This window comes from Alosa sapidissima, chromosome 8, assembly GCF_018492685.1.
Source record: "Alosa sapidissima isolate fAloSap1 chromosome 8, fAloSap1.pri, whole genome shotgun sequence".
Lineage (NCBI taxonomy): Eukaryota > Metazoa > Chordata > Actinopteri > Clupeiformes > Clupeidae > Alosa > Alosa sapidissima.
In genome coordinates, this window is record NC_055964.1 from 9,313,628 (window position 1) to 9,339,512 (window position 25,885).

Below are 25,885 nucleotides of genomic sequence, written 5' to 3' on the forward strand. Positions count from 1 at the left end.
GTCATTGCTAACTGTGCAGGTCACACAATTCCCATTGGAATGGCATAGACATGTTTTGAATTGCTGTGTGAAATTCAAAACTATAGTTCAGTATTTTCATAAAGTTATTGTAGATTTCACGCATGGGTAGCCTACTATAAGGGCGAGGAGTTACCATTTGGGCAAGTGTAGGCTACTCCATCAAGGGTGGGTGTGAGGAGAATATCATTTATTGTTGTACATATGTGACTACGTCGTGGCCTCTTCTTCCTTGTTGAGTCTGTCATTGGAACAAACCTCCCACTCATTTACGAATCACGAGAGTTCGAAGTTTAACGAGGTGGACAAGGGAAACGTGCGGTGCATCGAAGGCCAGTTCTGCTGGTCCAGATTGTACAGAAAAGTTTTTTAAACGCTTGAGTTTGTTGAGAAAGGCGTCTTTATGATATCATCATTATTGTCTCTGTAGCGGGATACAACAGATCATAAACCAGTAAACTCGCTAGCTTGTTAGCAAGCTAACTAAAGGGGTAGTGGGGAAGTCGTGGGGCAGGAAGGAGGTGTTTCCTTGACTCGCGGTAGGCAGTATTTTTGTGAGTCTGCTAGCTCCCAGCTAACTAGCGTAGCCTTGTAACACACCCCCTGTCGCACAGTGTCGTTTACCTGCAGATGGCTTGCGGGTAGTGGCGATTCTCTGTCAGCTTATTTGAGAATTGTATACGTCTTTGGGCATGCCTTTTTAATGCGTTTGTCGCACCCTCAGCTGCAGGGTAACGTTAGCTAGCCAGCCAGATAGGTCGTTGTTGAACGCCTGTCTGCTTGCTAGCCTTGTCTGTCTAGCTTGCTAGGTTACAATCGACAGCGTGGTGGACATTATCTAGCTTATCGTGTAGCAGATAGCGTCCTTGCTAACTGGGTTTGTTTGATCAAATCTGCCAATATTGTGAGCATCTGGTACAATATATCGTTAGTCGGTAACGAGTTACATCTTTTAGAGTCTCTGCCATGACATTCAAGTGATTGAAGTCAACGGCACCACAAGAAGTCGGTCGCAGAGAGAATGCAGGACAAAGACTGGAGATGAGAAGGTAGCTGAGCAAGTTTGAACATTTCTCTGCGTCTCGGTACTGTCAGTAACAGCCCCAAAAGAGCACGGTCGAAGAAGTGGACAGTTCATATCAGAATCAAGAATGAAGAAGTTTTCTCGAATGCCAAAGTCGGAAAGCGGCGGACTGGGAGGTGGCTCTGGGTCCGGAGGGGGCACGGGAGTCACAAACTACATCGGGAAGGTGTTTGCTGTCGGCCGATACCAGGTCACCGTGGATGAGCTGATTGCAGAAGGTATGTTTGCATATGTTTTGTTTTATTCTCCTCCAATTTGTGTTCCCTTCAAAATGTATTCTGGGAATGTGGTTGTAGGATGAACGGGAACCGCGATAGAGGCAAACCCTGAAGGTATGCCAACGTTTTGTTCCACTGTAACATTTCGTGATGTGCGTTACATCGGCATTTGCGGGTTGGTAACGCCTTTCTCCTCAGTATCTCTTGCTGTCTAATTTCGTGATGTATGATCATTCTGTCCATTTTGATCAGCGTCGATAGGCGCGTCCAGAAACAACCAGGTCACAGCAGATGGGCGTAAAACCTGGGTGAACTGACGAGCTAATGGCTACGGGTTAACTTGTACCTCAAGACTCAACAGGTGACAAGTCATGGGTATTGACCCTTACCAAGATGCTAGCTGACTAATATTAACTTTGCAAGTCGAACCTAACCTTTTTTGCAATCATTTGTGAACCTTTTTGATATGGATCCCCCAACTGACCACCACTCGGTGTCCAGTTAAACTTTTTTTTTTTTACCTGTCCCTAGCCAGAATTCAGGAGCTCTCCTGGGGAGTGAAGCGATTCTAGCCTCGGAAGCCAACTACCCTAACATTGCCATACACCACGATAAGTCGTTATCTCAGCCAACAAGTTTTTTTTTAATTGAAACACACAGTGATGCCCAGACACGCAAAGATAAACGTTGCCATCTATCTAAGCCAGCAATTCCCCAGCTTATATATAATACAAACTGTCAGACTTGTGGCATAGCCTACTGTAACCCCCCCCAGCATACTAGAGACCAGTTACACACTAGGTTGCTCAGAATGCTGAACCATCAAAGTTCTAATGCATAACCTGTCATGCTCACTCAAGTCCCAATTGCACAGTGAAATTAAATGTGATATGAAATGTACCTCAATGTTAGTCAATGCAAATTGAATAAGGACAAGTACGCACACGTCTATGATCGGAATGTGTTTGTGGATCTAGTTTTCCTGAATCTGAAGCAGGTCCTGATACAGCAGATATCTGTTCTGCCTGTGTGCTTTACAGCTTCTCTATTTTCAGTTTTATTTCAAGTCTAAAATTCTAGCCTCGCCACATTTCTTCACCAGAAACAGATCTGATGCATACTTAGGTGCAATAGTTGTGCAGAGTACGGCAAGTGTAAACAAACTGGAGTTTATTGATAGTCACATGGTCTGATCACCGTAATGGGATGATTATGCCACATTGTGATCATAGCTGGGTCTAGCTGTCTGCTCTGTTCTGTGTTCGTACACAGTTCTGGCTCTGTAAAAGGAAAACAAAGGGTTTCGGACTGAGCCATACTATATTTCAGCCAATCAGCATGCTCCCTGGGAGCACAGAATGGAGGGCAATGATTTGATTGACAAATTTGAGCTCAAATAAGCAACTTTTCCCAATGATCATGGGCTGTGTCTTTATGTAGCTTTGTTTGCAGCTATAATTTAACCTGAGGGAGCTCAGGGGCCTGTACTACGAAGCGGGGTTACTGGCTTATCTGGGTAACTTCGAGAGTAACTTGATCACGTGTGGCGTAACTTCCCGATTAACCCGTACTACGAAAGGTGGATAGGTTTTAACCGAGGTATGCTGCCATGGCAATTTACGCTGCATCTCAAACCTGCTCCGACCAGGTTATGTTCTTGGTTAACCCGAGGTTTCCGTTAACCACACCCTTTATAAGTACCACCCCTCCACTAACAATTTCTCCCGAGACATGTCGGCGTACCTGGATGATCCATACGACATTGGAGCGCAAATCGTGAGGGACTCTTCGCAGGGCGAGGGGTTTTAGAGACCGCCAGAAAATATATATAGCCTACCCGGACGATATTCTCTATGAAGATATATATTGTCAGTCAAGGCCATTCGTTATCTTTGTCAGATGATCTAGGAAGACGTCTCATAGCAATGCCCGTACGTGGACATTCATGTATTCCATCGGTGATGCAAGAATACTGTATGTCCGAAAATAAATTGGACATAGGCCTACAGTATGCTGAAAATCTGAGCAAGAATAGCCTAAAATAAATCGGACATAGCCTACAGTAGGCCTAATAAATTAAAATCACAATTTTAACAAACTTGTTGAATTGAATGTCATATTACTGTACCCTGCACATAAAGGCTACACATTTCCACAGCACCAGAATCCGACCGAATGCCTCCCTCAACCCCCTCCATAATTGGCCTTCCACTATTATTTGCGATGGCCAACTCTTCTGCTACTGTAAAACATGCTGGTGCCTTTCCTCCTACAGTAGTGTTCGAAGACACCTTTTTCTTGTTAGCTGTAAAACAGAGGCCAAGTGAAGGCTATAAGCTAGGCCTACATGTTTTCATAATTAAGAAATATTAATGCAAGCTATAACTATATAAACCTACTATTCTGAATAATGTTTTTGTTTCATTTTCACCTGCTGCCATGTGCGTTTGGCAATGGTGTTGCATCTGAAATGTTCACAGGATTAGGCATACACTAAATCAGTCAATGGGGGCTACTTAAACATTCAATAATCCTTATTACTGTAATCTATATGCCCACTTCTAAATTGGGTTGCATCTGTAGGCCTTTCTATGAACTCAAAATGGTCTATTTAATTATTTCAACTCATTTCAGACATTCCGCAAGCTACTAATCTTCCGTAACACATATTTGAAGAACATGTGGGAATAAAACTTTACTTTTAGGCATTTAGGCTACCCGATCTGCAATACGTTGCCAACAGCCTTGCTTTGTTCACTGCCAACGTATTTGATTTTTGTCGTAGAGTGGGTTTTAATTCCTCATAACTTGTCATAATAATTCATCTGTAAAATAAGGTGATCGCATCATCATTGAAAGTGGTGACTTGCGCTGCAATCCGCCCCTTAATGTGAACGCGCACAAACTCCAATTAGGTTAACCCTGGCTCAACAAATCAACTTCATAATCAGCGTCGTAGTACCGATTAACACCACTTAAGATAAGCAGGTTTTGTCAACCCTGGTTTAACAAAGTAACCCTGGGTTACATTTGGGTAGGTTAAGCTCCCTTCGTAGTACAGGCCCCTGGTTTAAACTCTGTCATGGTCTGTTGTTAGTGGAGAGCTTTACCTGCACACTGGAAGCAGGTTTGATTGCTTCTCTGTTGGCTGCAAATCCTCCTGTGCCATTGGTCACAGCAACAAGAAACAAGAAAACCTGTCATACTTGTTCGGATTGGATTGAGTCAGTGTCTGTTGGCACACTGTGTTGTTTATGTTTCTATGTGTGGGCTCCGTCATGTTCGCCATGGGCAGAAGGCTGTGGTGGTATCTGGGCAGACATTGACACTGACTTGCAATTACATGTTTTCGGTACAAAATGGAGAAGATGTCTTTTGTCTTTGACTGTTGCGAACACAATGGATTTGTGTGTTTTCCCCCAGCTTGATTGGCATGAGGTGGCAAAAGCTTGAGCTTTTGCAAGCATGAGCTTGAGGTGGCAAACCTTAAAAATATACAGAAACTCAAATATGGAGTGTCATGTCAATTTTTAAGTGATGGACTTGGAAGAAGTGATGGACTTGGAAGATGTCACATGCATGATGGGTCATCTTCATGTGATAGCAACACCTTTTGAGTGACCTCAGCAATTTTTTTTCTGGAATGGAATGCTGTTAATAATGTGAACAAATATGTTGAATATTTCTGTATTGTATTGGTATTGTAATGTTGTAAACCTAGCTCTTGAAGGCCTCCTAGTGTTGCCATCATCTTCAATAGGGAAAGAACCTGTGAAAATGATAACAAGTCCTATCATTTAACCGCCGTTATGCCACGGCTGAACTTGTGTAACGGCTTTTCAGCTCTGCTTAGCCAGTGTTCAGATCTGAGTTGACATTAGGAAGTAGTTTGTGGCTCCTCACTTGCATAACTGACTGTGTGTGTCCTTGTGTGTTGAATTTGCGGGTTCGCCACGTCTCACAGAAATGTTTGCCCACGGTTGCTGTAGGTTCAGTGGGACGACCGTCTTCTGAGCCTCTTTGTGTTCTCTGGGGTCACGAAGGTGAGGAAAGGAGAGAGAGAGAGGGGGAGCGAGAGAGAGATCTACTTTACAGGGAGGAAGGGCGAGGAATGGATGGGGAGAGAGGGGGATGGCCACTGGCAGTTATGGTGACAGCAATGCCTGTTTCATAATTCTTGACAGCAGCTTTAACTGAATTCTAGAGACAAGGCAAGCAACAGGACATTTATTTATATAGTGCAATTTATACACATGGCTAGTCCAAACTGGGGCAAATGAGTACATTTAATTCAATTTTATTGATTTACATAGTGTCACTGTTAACAATAAAAACGGCTTCAAAGTGCTTTACAGGGCCCAGAACTAGGATTGTATGGAACAGCACTTGCCAGTCAGTCTGTCTTATCAGCTCTGGCTACTCCCTGTTAGTCAGTGACCACCCCGATGCGAGAGGTCCATATCCGATGTGCACCGTCCATGTCAGGGAGATATCAGCAAGGCCGCTCTTCCTTGCTGTCACAGATCCGATGTGACCGGAAGAGGGGTCAAATGGAGAGGGTCACACATGTAGGGCCCAAGACAAGGGCACGGAAGTGAATGTGAGAGAGACTGGGGCAGGATGCATCTGTGAGGGCAGCGATACACACACACACACACACAAACAAATGCAGAAATACTCAGGCTAATGATCAAACATTACACTTTATGCACATTTTGTTTCATAGGCAGCAACACATTCTGACTGAAACAACCAAGTTATTTGTAAAGAAACCTGCAACTACACATCTATTGTAATGTATGTTTGTCTTCCTGTCTCACTTCCTCTTTCTCTCTCTGTGTGTGTGTGTGTTCTCTCTCTCTGTTTGTGTGTGCGCGTATGCGTTCTCTCTCTCTCTCTGTGCTTGTGTGTGTGTGTGTGTGCACAGTAATCCACTGCAGTGTTTGAGTCAAGGTCAGTTCTTGCAAGCCTCAGATGCTGACTCTAGACTGTTAGGCTGAAAGGTGTGTCTGGAGCTGGCTATTGCAGCACCCAGTGTCCTGGTCTGATGTGGCAGTACACTGCATTTGTCAAGGTGTGCGCAGGTTTGAACGTTAGGTACACTCTCGCGGTGGCTGCTCGATGGGACTGTCTGTGCCGTCCGGCCCTGGTCAGCGCTCCTGCGTGCGCCTCCTGGAGCGTGTGTGAGGACGTGTGTGAGGACAACTAAGAGTAGGTGAGGTGATGTGTGGACTGGAGCAGCATGGCCTCGGGGCCTGGGAAAGCATGACGCGGCAGAAAAGCCCGGCCAGCACACACGCTGACCCGGCTCTTTGGAGTTATTGTTCTGTCACTGAGGAGTGTCTTTGTTCCTCACTCACTTCTATTCTCTCTCTCTCTTTTGTCTCTCTGTCTCTCTCTCCCCTTCTTGGGGTGTGTTTGTGTGTATGTGTGTGCGTGTGTGCATCTGCCTCACTCACATTTCACTCTCTTCCTCTGCTTGCCTTGGTGTGTGTGTGTGTGTGTGTGTCTGTCAGTCTCGCTCTCTTTTTCTGCTCTCCCTACCAGTGTGTGTCTTTTTTGTATAAAAGAGAGAGAGAGAGAGAGAAACTTCATGGACCATATATTTAAGTCTCACACAGCTGGTTGGAAACAATGATGAAACTGCAGAATCAGCCAGTTTGCTTGATGACTGATACAGACACGTACATAGCTTTGGAACATGGAACAAACACCGGAGTACAAAGTTTCTGCTAGGGGCACATATGCATGTTGTGCACACAAACGCTTACAAAATATGGACACAAGATCACAGAGTGCTGTATGCGCAATGCAGACAAGCGCACACACACATGCATGACTAAACTCCACGGACCGTCTGAGCACTGTAAACACATGCTTATTTCATTACATTAAAAGTTTTATATCTTTCTTCACCTTTTCTGGTATACTATGTCCATCCCTGAAGTAAGTGTGTGCGTGTATGTGACTCTCCTCTGGCATTGCATAGTGTGTGTTTGTGTAGTTTACCTGTGTGAGTGAGAGACTCTCCTTGTGTTGCATGGTGTGTGGGGTTTTGTGTGCAGACAGAATGTAGCGTGTGACCACAGGGAGTGAGTGTAGCCCTCGCGAGCTCACAGTTAAACGGTCGTCGTCGGAGCGGGGCTGATGAAACGCTAATGTTCTGAAACCTCTCAGCCCAGGCGAGGCACAACTTGACGTGACACAACACGCCCTGATGGCCCTCGATCTGCAAACGGGAGGCATATGAGGGCTGTTTACATGAAACCGCTCGGGAAGGGTGGTTTGGCAAATTGTTGCTGCACCGTCAACGATATTGTCTAGTTAACAGTGAGACTTTGTACACAAAATGATTAAACAGTGAATTATTCCCATATAGATTTTCAGGTTCCAACTAGCTACCCCACATGCCATTTTTGTCCTATAAAAATGTCCAAAAGTAACCACACCTAGTTTTATCCTTAATTTCTCCATGTTCATATGATGGATACTTCAAATATTGGCATAACATTAATAAAGTATCATATGGGCAGGCTAGGAATTATACTAATAATATATGATTGTCCAAACTCGTGGTATATACAGTTAAGAACAAAATTATTCATACCCCTGGCAAATATTGATGTAATGTTAATTCTCTTGACCAAAATCTTTGTTCTGACTGAAAATGACACTACCACATGCCAAAATGTTGTAAGACAATGTGGTAGAAACATGGAATAAAAAAAATAATCGTTTTGATCTTTTTTTAGCATTTTTTATGAAAAATGGCAAGTCCAAAATTATTTATACCCTTTTTTTTTTTTTGCCGAGTAATATGAAAGACGTGAATAAAAAAAACACATAACCTGTTGCCATCGCCATGTTGCTGACCAGGCTACCTCTGCTGCATGCCCATGCGTCAAGAGTGTGAAATCGACATGGCTCGTGAAATCATCTTTTGCACACCCCTACCGAACATGGTTCCCAAGATCCCAAGAATGAATCCAAGGGCAAAGAACATATAAAAACATTGGAATTGTAAGAAAATATATTGTACATGTCTTTTGTTTTTGGACTCAAACGTTATGTAGAGAAGACTGAGCAAAATGTGAAATGGTACAGCAACCATTTTCCTGGATTCTGTCTAATTTAAACGGTTCCCCCTGTGGTGATGGTTGGGTGGTAGAGGCAGGCTGCTCTTCCTGGTGGTGCGTTTAGCGATGTAAATATCAACACTGTCTGTGCACATCACCGCCTGTGTTCTTTCTCTCTCTCTCTCTCTCTCTCTCTCTCTCTCTCTCTCTCTCTCTCTCTCTCTCTCTCTCTCTCTCTCTCTCTCTCTCTCTCTCTCTCTCTCTCTCTCTCTCTGTGATGATTGCTCTCTCTCTCTCTCTTTCTGGCTGGAAGGAGGGGGGTGAATGGTGGGATTGTGTCGTCCTTTTGTTGCACTGTTCCAGTAAACCCGCTGAGGAATGCTGGTACGGCCCGACCCAGAGCAGCAGTGGCATCGGGCAGCACACGCAGCAGCAGCCTACCGACCCAGCCCAGATCAGCCCTGCCAGGCCGGGCAGGACTCAGACTCGTGACAGAGGCCCGTGGTTTTGTGTGTGATCAACCTGGCATGCATGACACCTTTCTTTCTTTCTTTCTTTCTTTCTTTCTTTCTTTCTTTCTTTCTTTCTTTCTTTCTTTCTCTCGCTCTCTTGTACTCGCATTGTCTTCCATTCTCAATCCAGGCTTCTTTGTCTGCATACAGTGTGTGCTCAATGACTTAGCGAGCTCATTAGTGCACTGTGGTCGTGGTCTCCATAATGGGCAGAGAGCCAAGGACTGGGATTCACATGGACATTGTGCACCATTGCTATCACTGGTGTGTGTGTGTGTGTCTAGGACGACTCAGGAAGTCTTGAACGGGAAGTAAAATAGAGCAGAGGAAGGGGAGGTTTCAGGAGAAAGAGGAGGAGAAAAAGACAGAATAAGAAGGACATGGTGGCACGGTGTGTGTGTGTGTGTGTGGGGGGGGCAGCATTCGGTGCTGGGGGCTCTAGTGTTTCCTCAGGACACTGCTCACGTTGAAACGGTTTACACAAATTTGCAGACTTCATTAATGAATGAAAAAAAAAGAAATAAATTGTTGGGCATTCACTTAATTTTACCCCTCAATTGTATCCTGTTAGCAATTAGTTTTCTCTGCTTATCTTGATCAACTAGTTTAGTTACCCTTTTTACAGGACAGGAGAGTAGGGGGTGAGAGAGAGGATAGAGCTGTAGAGAGGTTGGACTCTGCTCCTAGCATCTGACCTTGACTGGGCACACGCACATACACACGCGCACACACGCACACTCATGCGCACACACACACACACTCACAAAGGCCATCTCTCACATACACACACACATTCCTCACACACACACACACACACACACACACACTCACAAATGCCATCTCACACACACAAACACAATTATACAAGCACAAATACACACTCAAGACCAGGGTACGATCACCAACAAAGAGCACACAAATAGCTGCTTATGCACCAGGAGTTAAAATGCCCTGCTCTGATGTCCTTATCTCCTTTCAAACGTTCCGAACAGAAGACTTTATGAGGTGTGAGGTTGTGTGTGTGTTAGTGTGTCATCTGTGTCTTTGTTCACAGTCTACACTGTCTTCTGTGTGTGTGTGCGGTGAATAGGATTTCTCCAAAGCCGTTTGATATCTGAGCCTGTATGTCATCTCAGCTGTGCGATGCGGTCCTTATTTCGGTCTTTCCTTGAGAATACGTCATGACTTGTGCGTCTGCTCCCTCGGTGTTTAATAAAACAGGACTCCCCACTGGAAGAATATCCCAGCGTGGGCGCACTGTGGCCAGTTAAGGTATGAATCTGGACCTGGGTAAACACTGTTGGAACCACATCTCCTAAATCACAAAATGTTTGCACACTGGTGGAATCTGGGTAGCAGCAGGTTGAAGTAGCTTTGTGTGTGTGTCTGTGTGTGCTGTGTGTGTGTGCTGCAAAGCAGCTCTAGCCAGAATCCACTGGGGCACAGATGTTGATGACCTTAATATTTGCCCCACAGGCTGCACATGGGCTTAAATACTTCCTGTTTAGCCCCCCCCCCAAAAAAAAATAAATAAATAAATAAATAAATAAAATAAAGTCTAACACAGATACCTCCCACCATTTAACACAGAGCTTCACTCTTTCCTCACCGATGCTGCTAAATCTCTTTGGGACCTTCTCTACAGTTCCTCAAAGAGTTTGTTTGTTTGTTTGTTTGTTTGTTTGTTTGTTTGTGTGCCCCCAGGCACGTCTCTGTCTGCTGGCGTGTGTCTGTCTGCCTCTCTCTCTCTCTCTCTCTCTCTCTCTCTCTCTCTCTCTCTCTCTCTCTCTCTCTCTCTCTCTCTCTCTCTCTCTCCTTTCGTCCTTTCAAGCCGAGGCTGACACCTGCTGAAAAACGGCGTCCACAGCCAATCAGTAGAGGCACACATTTATAGGCACACATATACACACACACACACACACACACACACACACAAAGAGAGAGAACCATCCAGCTGTTTCTGGCATCTGCTCAGCCTGCGTCACTGGCACTTTATGAAATTAATAAATACTTCAAGCTCTTCCCGCATAGTATTGGATTTATGCCCCACAAAGCCAACGGAATTCTGATGTGTGTCTAATGTCTGCTCTGTGCGCACTTGTGTGCATAAATTTGGGCACCGACTTGTGATTGCATTTCCATCCCCTTAAGTCATAAGCAAAACCTCCCCTCCAGATTTCACCCTAACTTCAGATTCATGTGCACAGGCCAGAGGAGCATTCAGAATTGGCAAACAGAGGTGAATGTTCGAGGCATTTTCTTTTAACTTTTCAACTTTTACACAAACATTTGAAATAGTTTATTTTTTAATGGTAAACCCTTAGTTCAGCCTCCATGTTTGTTTTTGGAGAGCTAGCTCCTTAGACCGCTTGTGTGTGTGTGTGTGTGTTTGCAAACATTCACCCACAGACAGTGAACTGAACTCAAAGCAAATGCAAAGCAAGACTATTTGAACACGCTCGCAAACGTGTGCTTGTGTTTGGCTAACTTGAAACTCACAACTGAGCATTGGCCAGACAGACGTGGGCGAGATCAGGACCAGGGCTGCTTGAGACTCACGCTCTACTAAGCTGTCAATAATCTACTCTGCTGCCCTTAACCCTGTGACCAGTGCTGATATTTGTGCTCAAACACATGTGTTTAATGTGTTGCAAATACCTTGGCACCTTGTAACCCAAAACTGATAAGAGTAAAGGTAACCAATGGTGTTGTTTAGCTTACGTAAGCAATAAGTTTAAAGGTAACCAATGGTGTTGTTTAGCTTACGTAAGCAATAAGTTTAAAGGTAACCAATGGTGTTGTTTAGCTTACGTAAGCAATAAGTTTAAAGGTAACCAATGGTGTTTAGCTTACGTAAGCAATAAGTTTAAAGGTAACCGATGGTGGTGTTGTAATAGCTGATGTTGTTTTGGTAATTGGGTCATTCCATGTGAAAACAGCCAATATCGGGGTATCATGTACCCCTCAGATTTTGCTGAAAAGCTGTGAAAACATGCCTTATGTTACCAAACGAGGGAATCTGAAGTTTCAGGTCAATATACGGTTTGCCTGTGGCTTTCGTTTGAATTCCGGGTGCCACGTACTTAATTGACACTTTGGAATTTCACATTTCATTTTTTGGCATTTTTGGAAGCCCATAACTTCTGTTCTAATAGTGGTAGAAGGCTGGAAGCAGGTGTGATAGTTCATTGTAGCCTGTACTATACAAATTATGGAGGCAAAATCAACATTCCTTACTGTTTGGGTGAGAGGTGGGTCACCAAAGTCCTAAAAATAGTTGACGGCATGTGTGATTTTTCACTTTTTGTGTGGCCCTAGCCAATACGATCAATTAATGATCATATTTATTCTAAACAGGATTATTTGTTATATGTGGGAACCTAGCTCTTGTCAAAATTAATTTGAAGGGTATGGTACCACTGGTGGGGGTTTTATGGGGGTCCAAAGACCCTCTCCGGCAGAGGTTCTTTTGGAACCCCATATTTGGACCCCCAAATGACCATGTGGGCACTTGATCCTAATGGGATTTATACCAGATAAAGATACATATTTGTTCTTTTTTTTATGAAATAAAACGTTTGACTATGAAGCTCCATAATATTAATTTTATTCTTCATAATGCACCATTTTGGACATTTTTTCCAGAAGTCTGGAATGTAGATCAGGAAGAATTTAGTGATGATAAAGCATGAAAATAGTGGAAATAAATTAGTATTATGCCCAGTGATGGCAAACAATTAAATACTGAAACTGTCACGGATTAACCCCTTATCCCCCATGAAAGAGACCCGCCATCAAAGAACTAAATAACAAAAATGTTACATATTACATGTTGTACACTACAAATAAAAGGTTTTTCCTTGCCCCTGTCACTCTCCAAATAAAATTTTATTGAAAATTAAATTGAATAGTGTCTTTAACTATTATCCAAGAAATTGTGTGCAGATTAAACAGTGGGCGGTCAGGGTCACTTCTCCGTTACTGTAGTGGTAAGCTGTTGTGCCACTGCCCAAGACTGTTTTAAACAGTGGGCTGTCAAGGTCACTTCTCTGTTACTGTAGTGGTAAGCTGTTGTGCCACTGCCCAAGACTGTGTTTAGAGTGTGATGAATCACTGGGACTTTTGATAGTAGTTGTACATTCAAGGGTGCCATTTCAAAGTTTGTCAAATCTCCTGAGCTGCATTTGATTAGGTTGCCAATGCAAACAAGCCCATTCATCTTGGACACTTCACTCTCCCCTTTCTACCACACGTGGGTTATCCTTTTTTTATGCAAATATTATCTTACCCCTATGTGATTGAAACACATGAATTAAATGTAATTTAGAGAGATCGTACCACACTGAAAGCAAATATTTTGTCACTAGCAACCTACATCTGTCTTCTGTCAAATAGGCTATCATTGCATTTTCAGCTCTGAATAAAACCGTTCAGGAATTATTTCAACAAAAGCAGAACGTGCCTATGTTCGTTCGTAGCCTACCTCCTGGTCCAGGTGAATGAAACAGGGATTTAATTAACATGCAGTTTGCTATGTAAACATCCCACAACTCCTTTGATATTTTACAGTAATATCCAAATGGTCGTTACTTGACATCAGAAGCAATAGCTACCTGTAATAGCCTAGATGCGAGGAGTCGGCAGCAGATGCAGCATTCATATCAGACAAACGGTAAAAAAGTTAATCGAATTTACCTGCTGTTTACATTTCGGACATGGTATGCTGCCAATTCGCGGGGTATCAGACATGGAAATATGTAAAATGCGAAACATTCGCGCAAATAATGATGTGCTGTTAAAATTCACAAAACAGCAATTTTTGAAAACTTCATGAAGAACAGGACCTTCATATATGGTCACAAGATTGAATGCAACATAAAACAATTACCATTTAAATTTTATAATCCTTATTAATGCCAACATTTCATGTCAATGAATCTCTCGGTGTGCTTGTTTTTCCGGTGTGAGCGGTGTATGTTGGGTATTTCTCTTACCCCTCAGTTTCAAGTAAGCTCGCGAAAATGCTTGGTTTTGAGGGGTATCTATACCCCGTCCACTTAGCCCTACCCCTTGATCCAAAAGAGAATTGGGATAGCCCTTCCTCTCACGTGAACGCGCAAAACTAAGGGGAAGGGGTAAATCGGAGAAATGAGATTGGCCCTTAGTGTCTGTCTGTGTGCCTGTGTACGTGTGCGCATGCGTGTGTGTGTGTGTGTGTGTGTGTGTGTGTGTGTGTGCTTGTGTACGTTTGTGTTTGTTGATGTATATGTCCCTGGAGTAGTTATGTAAATAACTGACTTGGTGCTGAACAAAGTGGTGTACTGATCAGTGCCCTTTTCTTAATAAGACGTGCCTGAGCCTCGTTAGACTGAGGTGCGGCTCTGATGTAAAACTCCCTGCGGGTGGGTGGTGATTTCTACAGAGTGGGCAACATCCGGTTTGTGTGTAATAGGTGTTTGTCCTAGAAACTCTCAGTGATTTATATTGTCATGTCAACAGCAAAGAGCTCTGTCAGGCCAAGCACTGTGAAGTAGTTTGTTCACTGCAATAGTCATATCCAGACATGATTGCGTCTGCGTGCGTGTATGCGTCTGCATGGTTGACCTCATGATGTAACCATCTGACCTCACCTGTCTCCACACTTTCCAGTGCTTCCCCACCATTCCCAGCAGATTCAGAGACCAAAAAGAACTTCCTTGACTTCAGGGACCCGAAAGGACTTCAGTGGCGTCAGTAATGGCCCCCTGCACACAAACGGCAGAATGATGCGGTCATTGTGTCAAGTGGCTCTCTCAAATGTGAATTGTGTTTGTATGCACACTAAGATCCTCACAAAGCATTTTTAGACTGAGATCGGCAGCCTGCCCATGACACAATGTGAGACACAGGCCTGCCTATGTGTGTGTGATGGAAGAAGAGAGTAAGAGAGGTGTGTGTGTGTGTGTGTGTGTGTGTGTGAGAGAGAGAGAGAGAGAGAGAGAGAGAGAGAGAGAGAGAGACCATAATGAGTTGCAACAGGGAGAAACTGGGGCAGTCAAGTCTGCTAGTCTCTCTCTCTCTCTCTCTCTCTCTCTCTCTGTCTTGTCAGAGGAGCACCAGGCTGGCCTGGAACAGCCATTGACTCTTAGTGAACTGACTGATGCGGTCATGGGTCAGTCTACAAGACACCTGGACTAGATGGGCTCACAGCAGAGTTCTTTAAAGTTTTTTGGACCCTTCTTGGGCCTGAGCTGCATGCGGTCCTCCTGGAGTCCCTGGCCGGGAACTGTCTACCCTTAAGCTTCAGGAGGGCTGTAATTACTTTGTTGCCGAAGAAAGGCGACTTAGCATGCCTTAAGTATTGGCGGCCGGTGTTGCTCCTCGGGACGGACTTTAAGATTTTTTCCAAAGCCATGACGAATCGGCTCAAAGGGGTGCTGGGCAAAATCATCCACCCAGATCAGTCGTATTGCGTCCCGGGGCGTTCGATTTTTGACAGTCTTTTCCTTATGAGAGACATGCTGGATTTTGTCAAAGTGGAGAAACTGGACATGGGCCTTCTCTCCTTGGACCAGGAGAAGGCATTTGACAGAATAGATAACGATTATCTGTTCCGAGCACTTGAAGCATTTGGGTTTGGCCCTTTTTTCATTTCACGCATCAAGCTGCTGTATACAGATGTGTTCAGCATGCTGAAGGTCAATGGGACGGTCACAAGGCCTTTCAACGTCAGCAGAGGCATCAGGCAGGGCTGTAGCCTGTCAGGCTTGCTATATAGCATAGCCATAAAGCCTCTGCTGATTCAGTTGAGGAAGAGGCTGCAGGGGCTCTCGGTTCAGACTTCTGCAAGGAGCGCAATAACAACAAAGCTTCTTGCTTATGCGGACGACATTACACTTATCATACGCTCACAGGGTGACATAGGGAGTGTGTTGGCCTGTCTGGACCTGTTTCAAAGGGGCACCTCTGCAAGAGTGAACTGGGGGAAGAGTCTGTCCCTGTTGCTAGGGCGGTGGCAGGGCGTGGCGGTGCCACACTTACCCGTGCACTGTCAGTGGGGCAGGGACGGGCTTAAGATCCTGGGAGTCTTCTTCGGCACAGAGCAGTACATCCAGAGGAACTGGGAAGGGCTGGCTGATAAGGTGCTGGGAGGGGTCAAAATGGAGGGGTCATTTTGGGGGCAGTGAAGATCTGTCACCATCATGGAGGGTACTGTACAAGCCCCCCATACCAAAAAGGTCTGGGGACTGTGGCCGCCCGGCCGTGCAGGGCAGAGTAGTGGGTCAACCAATCGGAACAAAGCAGTCAGACGCAGAGGTTGCAGTGAAACAAACTTAGGAATTTATTTATAATGTGTGGGGAAAAGGGATGGGGAGCAAAGTTCAACTCAAATCTTCAGTGCTGGACTGAGGCAGTCAGAGGACTCGTGTCGACTTCTGAGACAAAGGAGAGAGAGAGACACAAGACAACGTTAGTGGGGAGTTCAGTCCCTGCCACTGACCTGGTCCCCCAGCCCTATTGGTTGTCTTGGTTGTTCACGGTTCTTCAGGCCCTCTTTCCTGTTCCAGCCGTCGTAGCTTCCAGTAGCACAATCGCTTCAGCCACGTTCCACTTCAGCTCCGTTCCACCTGAGACTGGCCTTGACGTCTGGTCTCCACTCTTCTTAAGTCCAAGCCAGTCTGCCTGAGGTTTGTCCTGTTGAGCTTTAAAAAGGCAGCTAATTGCCTGACTAACCCTCTGCACCTGGCCAGAGACAGGCCCAGACACCTGGGGGGCGGAGCTTCCTAACGCACTGCTCTCAGGTAGTACCGCCCATCCAATACTATGCCTCTCATCTGCCTTTGCTGGCCTGCCTGTAGCCATATGGGGCACTGATCCCCGACAGAGCCCTCACAGGACCTTCAGTGGCGGGTACTTCACTGTGTCATGGCCACAAAGGTCTTTGTCGTCAAGTTCAGGCATGATCTCTCACCTTTATGTAGTGTCTGTAATGTACCTGATTCAGTGTTTCATGTTTTTTGTGACTGTCTGAAATTGTTGTCCCTTTTTCAGTTGTTGGAGGGAGTGGGCCAGAGGTTGGGGTTCACTTTCTCAAAGGAACTGTTCATCCTTGGGGTTAAATACTCCAAAAACAAAAGGGAACTGTGCACCTTCATGAACTTCTTGATTGGCCAAGCAAAACTGGCAATATGGAAGGGGAATCGGTTGGAGGAGGAGGGCCAGATTGTCAACCTTGTGGACATGTTTAAAGCTTTGGTGGAATCAAGGGTTAGGGTTGAATATGCTTTTTTTAAAGTTTCAGACAGTGTGGATCATTTCTCACAGAAATGGTGTACTGACAAGGGTCTGGTCTCCATTATTGATGGGGCCTTGGCATTTATGTGGTGATGTCATGGGGACTGGGGTGTGTGTGTGTGTGTGGGGGGGGGGGTTATGCTGTAGTGTTTTAAGGTGGTTTTTGATCCATGCAATGGTTCAATAAAAGGGGTTTTAAAAGTCTCTCTCTCTCTCTCTCTCTCTCTCTCTCTCTCTCTCTCTCTCTCTCTCTCCCTCCAGACATGCGCACACATACATTCTCTCTTTCACACGCTGTCTTTGTTGAAAAGGAAGTCGTTCATCCCGGCCGTCTCTACAGCAGAGCTGTGTCCAAGAGCTTCTGCTACAGACTGCCCAGAGCAGGTCACCTGAAGCACACACTCCCTCAGCCACAGGGAGCACAGCCCACTTACTGCTGCAGCTCCCGCTCTCTTTCTCTTTCATGTTGTCTTTCAGTGTGTCTCTCTTGCGCTTTCTTTCTTTCTTTCTGGGATGCACAATATCATCGGTACGGCATCTTTATTGGGGGATAGCAGCTGAGTAATTATATTATCTGCACGGCTATGAACGACACAACCTATTCGGATTTCAGAGGAAGCGTCATACAAATACAAATTTTGCTTTCTTCACTTTTTTTTTTCTTTCTTTCTTGCTCTCTTTTCCCCTCGTCTCTGTCTCTCATTCTTTCTCTCTCCTTCCTGTGTTTTGTGACCCATTTCTTCTGAGAGTGGCTCAGACAGACGCTGCAGAAGGAACCATCTTTGTGATTGCATCTCCCATCTTTAACCCTTTCAAACCCGAGCACTTCCTCTCCTCTCCGGAATACTGCTCAGATGGGGAGATAAGGGACTAGTCTGTACTGCCTCTCCTGCCTCCATGAATGCTTCGCTCGAAGCGTCGTCTGACTTGTTCGTCCAGGATGAAACCCTGGTGGGGAGGCTGTGGATTGTTGACCACAGCATGTCTAACACCTGTGCCTGTTAACTCGCTCTGCCTTCGAGTTTTGCCTCAGGCTTCCAACATCATTTGCATATTTACTGATGTGGGGCTTTTAGGCTCAAACATCCTTTGGTTTGGCAGCGTTGGCTATTTTCACCATCAGTGGCCCTGGATTGGATAGGTGAATACATGCCGCCCCCCAATCTCCATAAAGTTTTGGGTGTATTGCCTGAATTCACCTTGACCGTTGCATCACACAGTTTGTATCTACTCTATCGACTGGTGGCTTCGATTGGCACGATGAAAGTGCCTTCTCTGTTCTCAGTAGTGCAGAGTTGGCAGTCTTGGGTCGCTGTTGCCGTGGTGATGCCAGCCTGTTTGACACCTCTGTAAACACCCAGGCCGTTTGGCTAGAGTGGAGGGTCACCCGTCACCCTGCTGCGGCGCCTCTGTGCCTGCCTTCTGTGCCAGGCAGCAGTAGCCAGCCAGCCGACTCACAAATCCGGAGACAAGGAACCAGAGCAGGACTGTCCCACTCTAAGGTTCCGCTCTAGGGTTCCACTCTAGGGTTCCGCTACACTCTAGGGTTACATTCAGGGCATGGGGGTTCTGATCTTTGGTTCTACCGCTGGGGCCTTCTCTCTGAACATCCTGTGCAAATGAGTTGAGAGTGATGTTTGCACCCTACGCTCAAGTCTGTGTGTATGAATGTTTCATTTGAAACATTTGTCCCTTTGTTTGCCCTTTTCATGTCAGGTTTTATCAGCTTTGGGTTTTCTGTTGAATACATGATCTTCCAAATACCAGCTTTGGTGTGCTGAATATTCAAATTAAAACGGTGCTTTATTGGCATGACAAATATGACACTTGTATTGCCAAACAAATTTTTACATAAATTCTGTCCTTTTCACCATGTGTACTTGGTGTACCCAGTAAACTGGGTCTACTCTGGTCTTTCGGGGCGACTGGCCCATCAGCCATGCACTGATGGTGTTTTAAAGACTAGCCTAAGTGGTTGTGGGTTATTTTGGCCAATTTATGGAGTGTCCATTTTATTTGGACAAGTCCTTTTTCTTTGTAAAGTCCAGGCTGGTTAACCTGCCATGATGTTTTGGTCTCTTCTGCTCTCTTGGAGCTTGTAGTGTACTAACGGCGTAAACTCATACAGTAGACTCCCATTGTTCAACATCCCCACTGTTGCCATTGTCATCCCATCCCCCACAATACTGCCCGCCACAAGTTATCACAGGGATCCCTCAACACTAACGGCCTTGTCATCTTCCCGCTAACCCCCACCAGCCCCACCCCAGACACACACACACACACACACACACACACACACACACACACACACACACACACACACACACACAGAAATGCCACACATGCATGTCCTGCTGTCACTAATGAGAGGCGACTGAAATGATTTAGGCCACGCTGAAGCTTAATGCAGTTTGTAGGCCAGGAATGCTCCACTTTACGTGGGACAGCAGAGGAATGCGCAGTGTGTGTGTGCACGCGGGATGTGAGATGCACTGAATGCCCAGCTACTGTGGTGACCGACACCTACAAGTTAGTGCAGTGTTTCCCATACGTTGACTAATCTGTGGCTAGCCACCACAAAATTAAAACTGACCGCCACACAATAATGTTATATGTTGTACTATTTAAACAAGATGAAATCCTTTCATTAGCTGCACTTTTTACGCATGCAGCCTTTCCTTGCTCCGCCCCGCTCTCTCTCGAAACCAGCCTGCCCCTCCTTTGCATACATTTAACAAAACATTAACAGTTGTTTAAGAATTGTTGTTGCCACTTAGAAGCATTGCATAGAAGACGGCCGGGCTAAATTGCTAGTAAATCTGCTTAGCATCGTGACCATGCTGCACAAAGTTGTTCAAAACTGCTGCATTCAAGTTAACTCTGCTAAGGTCTTATCACAACATAGTTTAGTCTCCCCAATCTACTAAGTTAAGTTATGCAATCAAGCCGTATCTCTACACTAACGTTAGAATACTGTTTGGATGTCGAGCTAGCATGCTTAGTTACAGCTGTTTGTCAAAGGTTACTTGTGCAGAGCTCTATTCATTTTATTGACTCCGACACTGAATGTTTGCAAAATCCCGATGTAAATGGAAAAGTGTTTTCCAAGACTCAAAAGTGCTTGTCCCAAGGAGAAGTATGAACCTTTATTTTAACTAACTACGTAGAAAACATTATGAATTGCATTAACACACCAGCAGCCTTTTAACTGTGTTGAAACGGCAAGGGTTTCCTCACAAGCATCTTAAAGTGACAGACACTCAATTCTCTCAAGTGCGTGCGTGGGTGCGCACATACACGCCTATCTTTATAATGTTATGTATATGATGCTGCTTGAGAGCTTGTGGAGCAGGTTTAGTACTATAACACGCTCAGAGACTGATCAGGGGACACAGCTGAACTGCTGAAAGACAAGGCCACGACAACTGGTTTGCTCGCTTACCCACTATTTGAGCCGTCTTCGGTCCTCCTCCATATTTGAGGACCACAACTGTCTGTTGTCTCACCAACTCTACTATGTTTCATTCTCATAGCCTTGTCTGTTAGCATTAGCCACCCCGGCGCTAGCTTCCTCACCCTCGCTTGACCTGTTGGTCAAGGATGTGTAAACAACCTGCGGACTAGTTGCACTGTGTTTGACCCGCCGTGCTGAAATGTATTTGACCTGGCTTGCAGACTCCCTCTGGGGGCTTACCGTAAGTGTGACCTTCCAGTATTTGGAGTTTGGAGGCGGGTGTGGAGGTTGTGTTTCCTGCTCTCAGTGCGGACACTGGAACTCCACGCCATGTTCCTCAGCATCATTTAGCTGTCCTCAATTCCCAAATGGTCAACCTCCCCAGGTTATGATTATGTATGTAGCAGATGCCCTTATTGAAGACTAAAAGCACAATATAAGCCTCTAATTCGGATAATCCAGTAACAATGGAAGTTACTGGCCATACTGACCATATTATACCTTTTCATCATTTCTTATTTAATTCAACAGGTGTTGCATAATTGGTGATCAGTATGTGATCTAATTTGGTCTGATGTGTTGCTCTACCTGTTGACTTGCTGTTGTCATACCCACGGTCAAAGCGGTCAAAACGCTGGCGGTGAACCTTGCCTTCAAAAGTCTATAGGCCATAGCCTTCAGTTCGTGTTAGCCTTGGAAAGCCCCACTTCCAGCTGCGAGGACTAAGTGTTGTGTGTATTGACAGTGAAATGGGCTTTGTAATCGAGCGCTTTGACATCGAAATCAATCGTAAAAGTCTCTGGAGCTTTGGTCTGAAGTGGACAGGTCTATATATGGTCAGATGGAGTCATTCTCCCTCGTTTCCCTGATGGATGTTACTTGAATAAACTACTTCTAGAGTTACTCCAGTTGGCCACAGCCTGCAATCAGTGATGTGTGTGTGTGTGTGTGTGTGTGTTTTAAGGAACGGGCTTCAGTGTGGCTGGCTTTTGGCCCTCTTTCTCAAAGTTGTAACACTTCATTTTGATCTTGAATGTGTTTTTGGTGCAATCTCTTGCAGTCTCATGTTTTTGTCCTGTCCATGTTCCCCTGTCGAAAAAACAAAACAACCAAAAAACAGAAGTAATGTCAGAAAAGGAAATGATTTCTGTTAGAGTTGCTTCGGTCAGTGAATTAATGAAAAAAAAAAGTAGTTGGAGTCCCACGTAAAGCTAGTTGGAGATGCACCAGGTCAAAATCCGGGTGACTTGGGGGTTGACCTCAGGAGCAGAAATCTAATTCTGTTCCGAATTACAGGTTTTAAATCCAGGATCATTCCTTTGGCTCTCCCAGGAATTCTGAGCTGGAAATACACACCGCCCTGCTAAAAACAGCACACGCCTGACTCATCCAGCGTATGACGGAGATGTGCAAAAAAAATGCTCTTCTCTCTGAAAAACAATGAAGGCCCTCATTACATTCAGTGCTCAAAGTTCTAGAAGAGTAGACTGAGTGCTAGTGTTGTTCAACAAGACTGGCGAGTGCCGAATCTCCCAACTGCACAACAAAACCATAACGGCCGCAACGCTTTATTTTTAGACCAGGCAGATAAACGGGCGAGAGCTCGGTTACAGCGAGAGGAATCGGTTTGGACAAGGCCTCTTAAGAGATGCATGCACGGCCTGACAAACTCTTCTAAGATGTTAGTAAGAAGAGCGGGAGATAATACCTGTCGAGAGAGAGAGATATGAACGAGAGAGAGAGAGAGAGAGAGATGAACGAGAGAGAGAGGGAGAGAGATATGAACGAGAGAGAGCGAGAGAGAGAGCGAGAGAGAGAGCGAGAGAGAGAGCGAGAGAGAGAGAGATGAACGAGAGAGAGATGAACGAGAGAGAGAGATGAACGAGAGAAGAGACTATAGAGTGAGAAATGGGGAGACGTGGGGTGAGGGAGATGGAGTACTGAGAGAAGAGAGAGAGAGATTAAGGGACAGGGGGATAAACAAAGAAGAGAGGGATGGAGACAGAGTGGGAGAGAGAAAGAGAGATAGGGGGAGAGACGGGGAGGAGAGGTGGTGTTCTGAAAGTGTCAGATGTTGTTTACTCCCTACTAGCGAGATGAACAGGAGTGGAGATTAGGCCTCTAGCATCATAAGATGCCACTAAACGCCGAGCATCCTTCCCAACACACACACACACTTCCCATTGAACGGTGAGGAACCTTACACACACACACACACACAAACACACACACAAACACACACACACTTCCCATTGAACGGTGAGGAACCTTACACACACACACACACACACACACACTCTCTCTCTCCCTAATACATCTGAACGGCTCCCAACACACTTGATTTTGGGATCAGTCCGATAGAGAGGGAGGAAGCTGTGTCCCGGACGAGTCCCTCCAGTGCAACGCACCCCTGCGCAGTGCAGCCCAGCAGCGCTCCTCAGAGAGGCTCAGAGGCACTCCGTAATTAGCAATTAACATGTTCCGCTAACTGGCACACAACTGCATGGTGTGCTGCTGGTGCAACTGCTGCTGCTGGACGTCCCTGCCAGAGTCCTGCCCCACTCAAGAGATTCAGAGGTTTAACTGCGTGCGTGCGTGCGCGCGCAACGCGATAAGCCAGTCAACTGAGGGAGATCAGATTAGGAGCTCTGAGGTGCAGTTCAAAGTCGGCTTCATTAAACACTGACCCACACAAACATAACAACATTTTCTGATGTGGTATGCAACCACCGTGGCTGAGTAGGAGGCTGACGTCATTCATGTCCAGATGCAGAAATCAGCTGTGTGTGTGATGGAGAAATGAGAGATGGAAAAAGAGAGGCTTGGTGTAAGAGGAGGGTTAGAGTGCTGGGAGGGTGAGGGGGAACGACAAGATGGGAGAGATGTTTTTGAGTTGGAGAGAGAGTGTGTGTGTGTGTGTGTGTGTGTGTGTGTGTGTGTGAGAGGGAGAGATGGTGGAGCACTCAGTAAGGGGTGGTTGTGGTAGTTGTGCTGTTGTGGAAAGAGGAGAGCATGATCGTAAAAGGAAGGGTGTGTAAAAGAAAAAGGTGTGAGGATGAGAAGGGAGGTAGAGGGGTGCCTTAGACCTGGCTCTTTTTGGTCCCGCCTAATCTTCTTCCCTGGTTCTGCCCTGGTCAGTTAATGTTGTTAATGTCAGACTGTGATGTGTAGGCAATAGAGCAGACTAGACAAGTGTCCCAGACATGTAACCCCCCCCACCCCCTCCCGCGCACACACACACTCTCACTCTACCCCTAAGCCCCTGTCCCCAAAGAAAGAGCAGAGAGTGTTTTCCAGCTCCTTGCTGAGTGCATACTCATAGCCCAGTCTCGTCTCGTGGCTCTCTCGCTCTCTCTCTCTCTCTCTCTCTCTCATCTCTCTCCCTCTTTTTCTATCTTTCGTTCTCTCTTTCTCTCTCTGTGTGCATGGGAGAAGATTTAGCATTTTGGAAACGGGAACACACATACTCCTACAGATGACCTGTGGGAGAGCCCCCTCAACCACATGTGTATATATATACACACACACACACACACACAACCCTGAAAGCTGCTTGGATTCTTTCTCATGCTCATACTACACATGGCCAGATAAGTGCCTAGCCTTTTAACCTCTGAGCCAAGTATTGTGTGTGTGTGTTTCATGTTTCTGTGTGTGTGTGTGCGTCTGTGTGATTGTGTGTGCGTCTCTGTGTGTATGTGGGTGTATGGGAGGGAGCGCTTTGAGTATAGCAGCCAAAAGAAATGTGGTGAACAGATTCTCCCAGAATCCCTTGGGAGAGTGAGACCATGTAACCAGAAAGCGCTCGTGTGACATCACCGGGGGTAGGCCCTGCTCTGACATTCCATGTCATTTAATGGCGCCTTCCTCCTCCTCTTCATCCTCCCTGCCTGCTGTCCCTCTAATGGACTGGCCAGCCGGCAGGCCGCATTCTCATGGCGTGAGCACGTCACACGGCATAGCGTGGGCTTGCAGCTGAAAGCGCCCCATTGTAAGCTGCCGCAGTGTCCAGAATCCCCCAGAATCCCCTTCTTCCCTGCCCTTGGCAGATCCCATTGTGACATCATCGAATCGCAGCGACATCACTTCCACCCTGTGCCTCAGTGCTGGTTTGATTGTACGGGGGTGTGTGTGTGTGTGTGTGTGTGTGTGTGTGTGTTGGTTTGTGTGTCCCGCTCGTCACTCCTCTCTGGTTGGTCGTCGGCTGATCTGTGTGGAGAAGGAAGGGCCGAAGGCTGTCGGGTGAGCCTCTGCTCTCTCCTAAGCACATCCTCTGCTGCTACAGATTACAGCTGCCCTCTTCTGCGGCAGGAGACCAGCGCTCCATGCTCTTTAGGAGGAGTGATATGAGCTGTGTGTGTGTGTGTGTGTGTGTGTGTGTTGGAGGGGGAGAGAGATTATGTGTGTGTGCATGCAGGTTGTTTCTTGGTACTGTGTGTGTTGATTGCTGTGTTTGTGTATGAAAGTGATGGAGGAAGTGTAAGCTGTGAATCTCAGAAAGGGGTTTGTAGGGCAAAGTAAATTTTCACTTTTATGCTCACCTGCTCTCTTTCACTCTTTTCGTTCACCACTCTCTCTCTCTCTCTTTTTCTTTCTCTCTCTCTCTCTCTCTCTCTCTCTCTCTCTCTCTCTCTCTCTCTCTCTCTCTCTGGCTGTGTTGCTGTGGCGCTGGCCTGTGTTTTGGGGGAGACTGATCTGTGGAGGATGATGTCATGCTGGGGGTGGGGTGGAGGTGGTGAGGACAGGAAGTATTCCTCAGTGGTTCCAGATCTCCCTCAGCCCCCTCCACTCCCCTGTGAGATCAGTACAGACCAGCTCCCCCAGCACTCACCCCCACACACGTACAAGAGCACAGTTAAAAGTTACGTTTTTAAATTATTTATTATTAATTATTAATGGTCCCTCTCTTTCTGTCACTCTTTGGGGTCTCCTTGACATCTTTCCCTCTTTCTGTATTTCTCTCACTCTCCCTCTCTCTCTCTCCCTCGCTACCTTAGTACAGTGTTGCTTTGTTAATATGGTTAAGACACATCTGGACAGCTAGTTATTTTAGATGCCTAGAAAGATGCCGTATTTTATGACTGTAGAAAGATTAAGCAATAGAGTGACATGGGGAAAAAGAACGAACTGAAAGAAGAAGAGATACAAAGAGAGAAGTGACTATGAGAAGTAACATTCATGCGAACAGCAGTGGTGTGTAGCGGTCTGCTGAAATCTGATGTGTGGTTTACATTAGTCACGAGACT

The 25,885-nt window shown here is 45.8% G+C and overlaps 1 protein-coding gene across 6 annotated transcripts in view; it reads left to right on the top strand.

The window, feature by feature from the left end:
* Nucleotides 1-25,885, top strand: part of bmp2k (BMP2 inducible kinase) — a 72,337-nt gene continuing 46,452 nt past the window's right edge. For 4 of the 6 annotated variants that reach the window (XR_006033467.1, XR_006033468.1, XR_006033469.1 and 1 more), the window contains exon 1: nucleotides 10-1,320. Coding sequence is in view for 3 of the 6 variants with exons in the window: in XM_042099993.1 (XP_041955927.1) it covers nucleotides 1,170-1,320 (151 nt within the window). In the remaining 3 variants the exon portion in view is untranslated. Of the gene's footprint in view, nucleotides 1,321-25,885 lie in introns of all 6 variants that reach the window. The other 2 variants (XM_042099990.1, XM_042099989.1) reach the window with 2 other exon arrangements.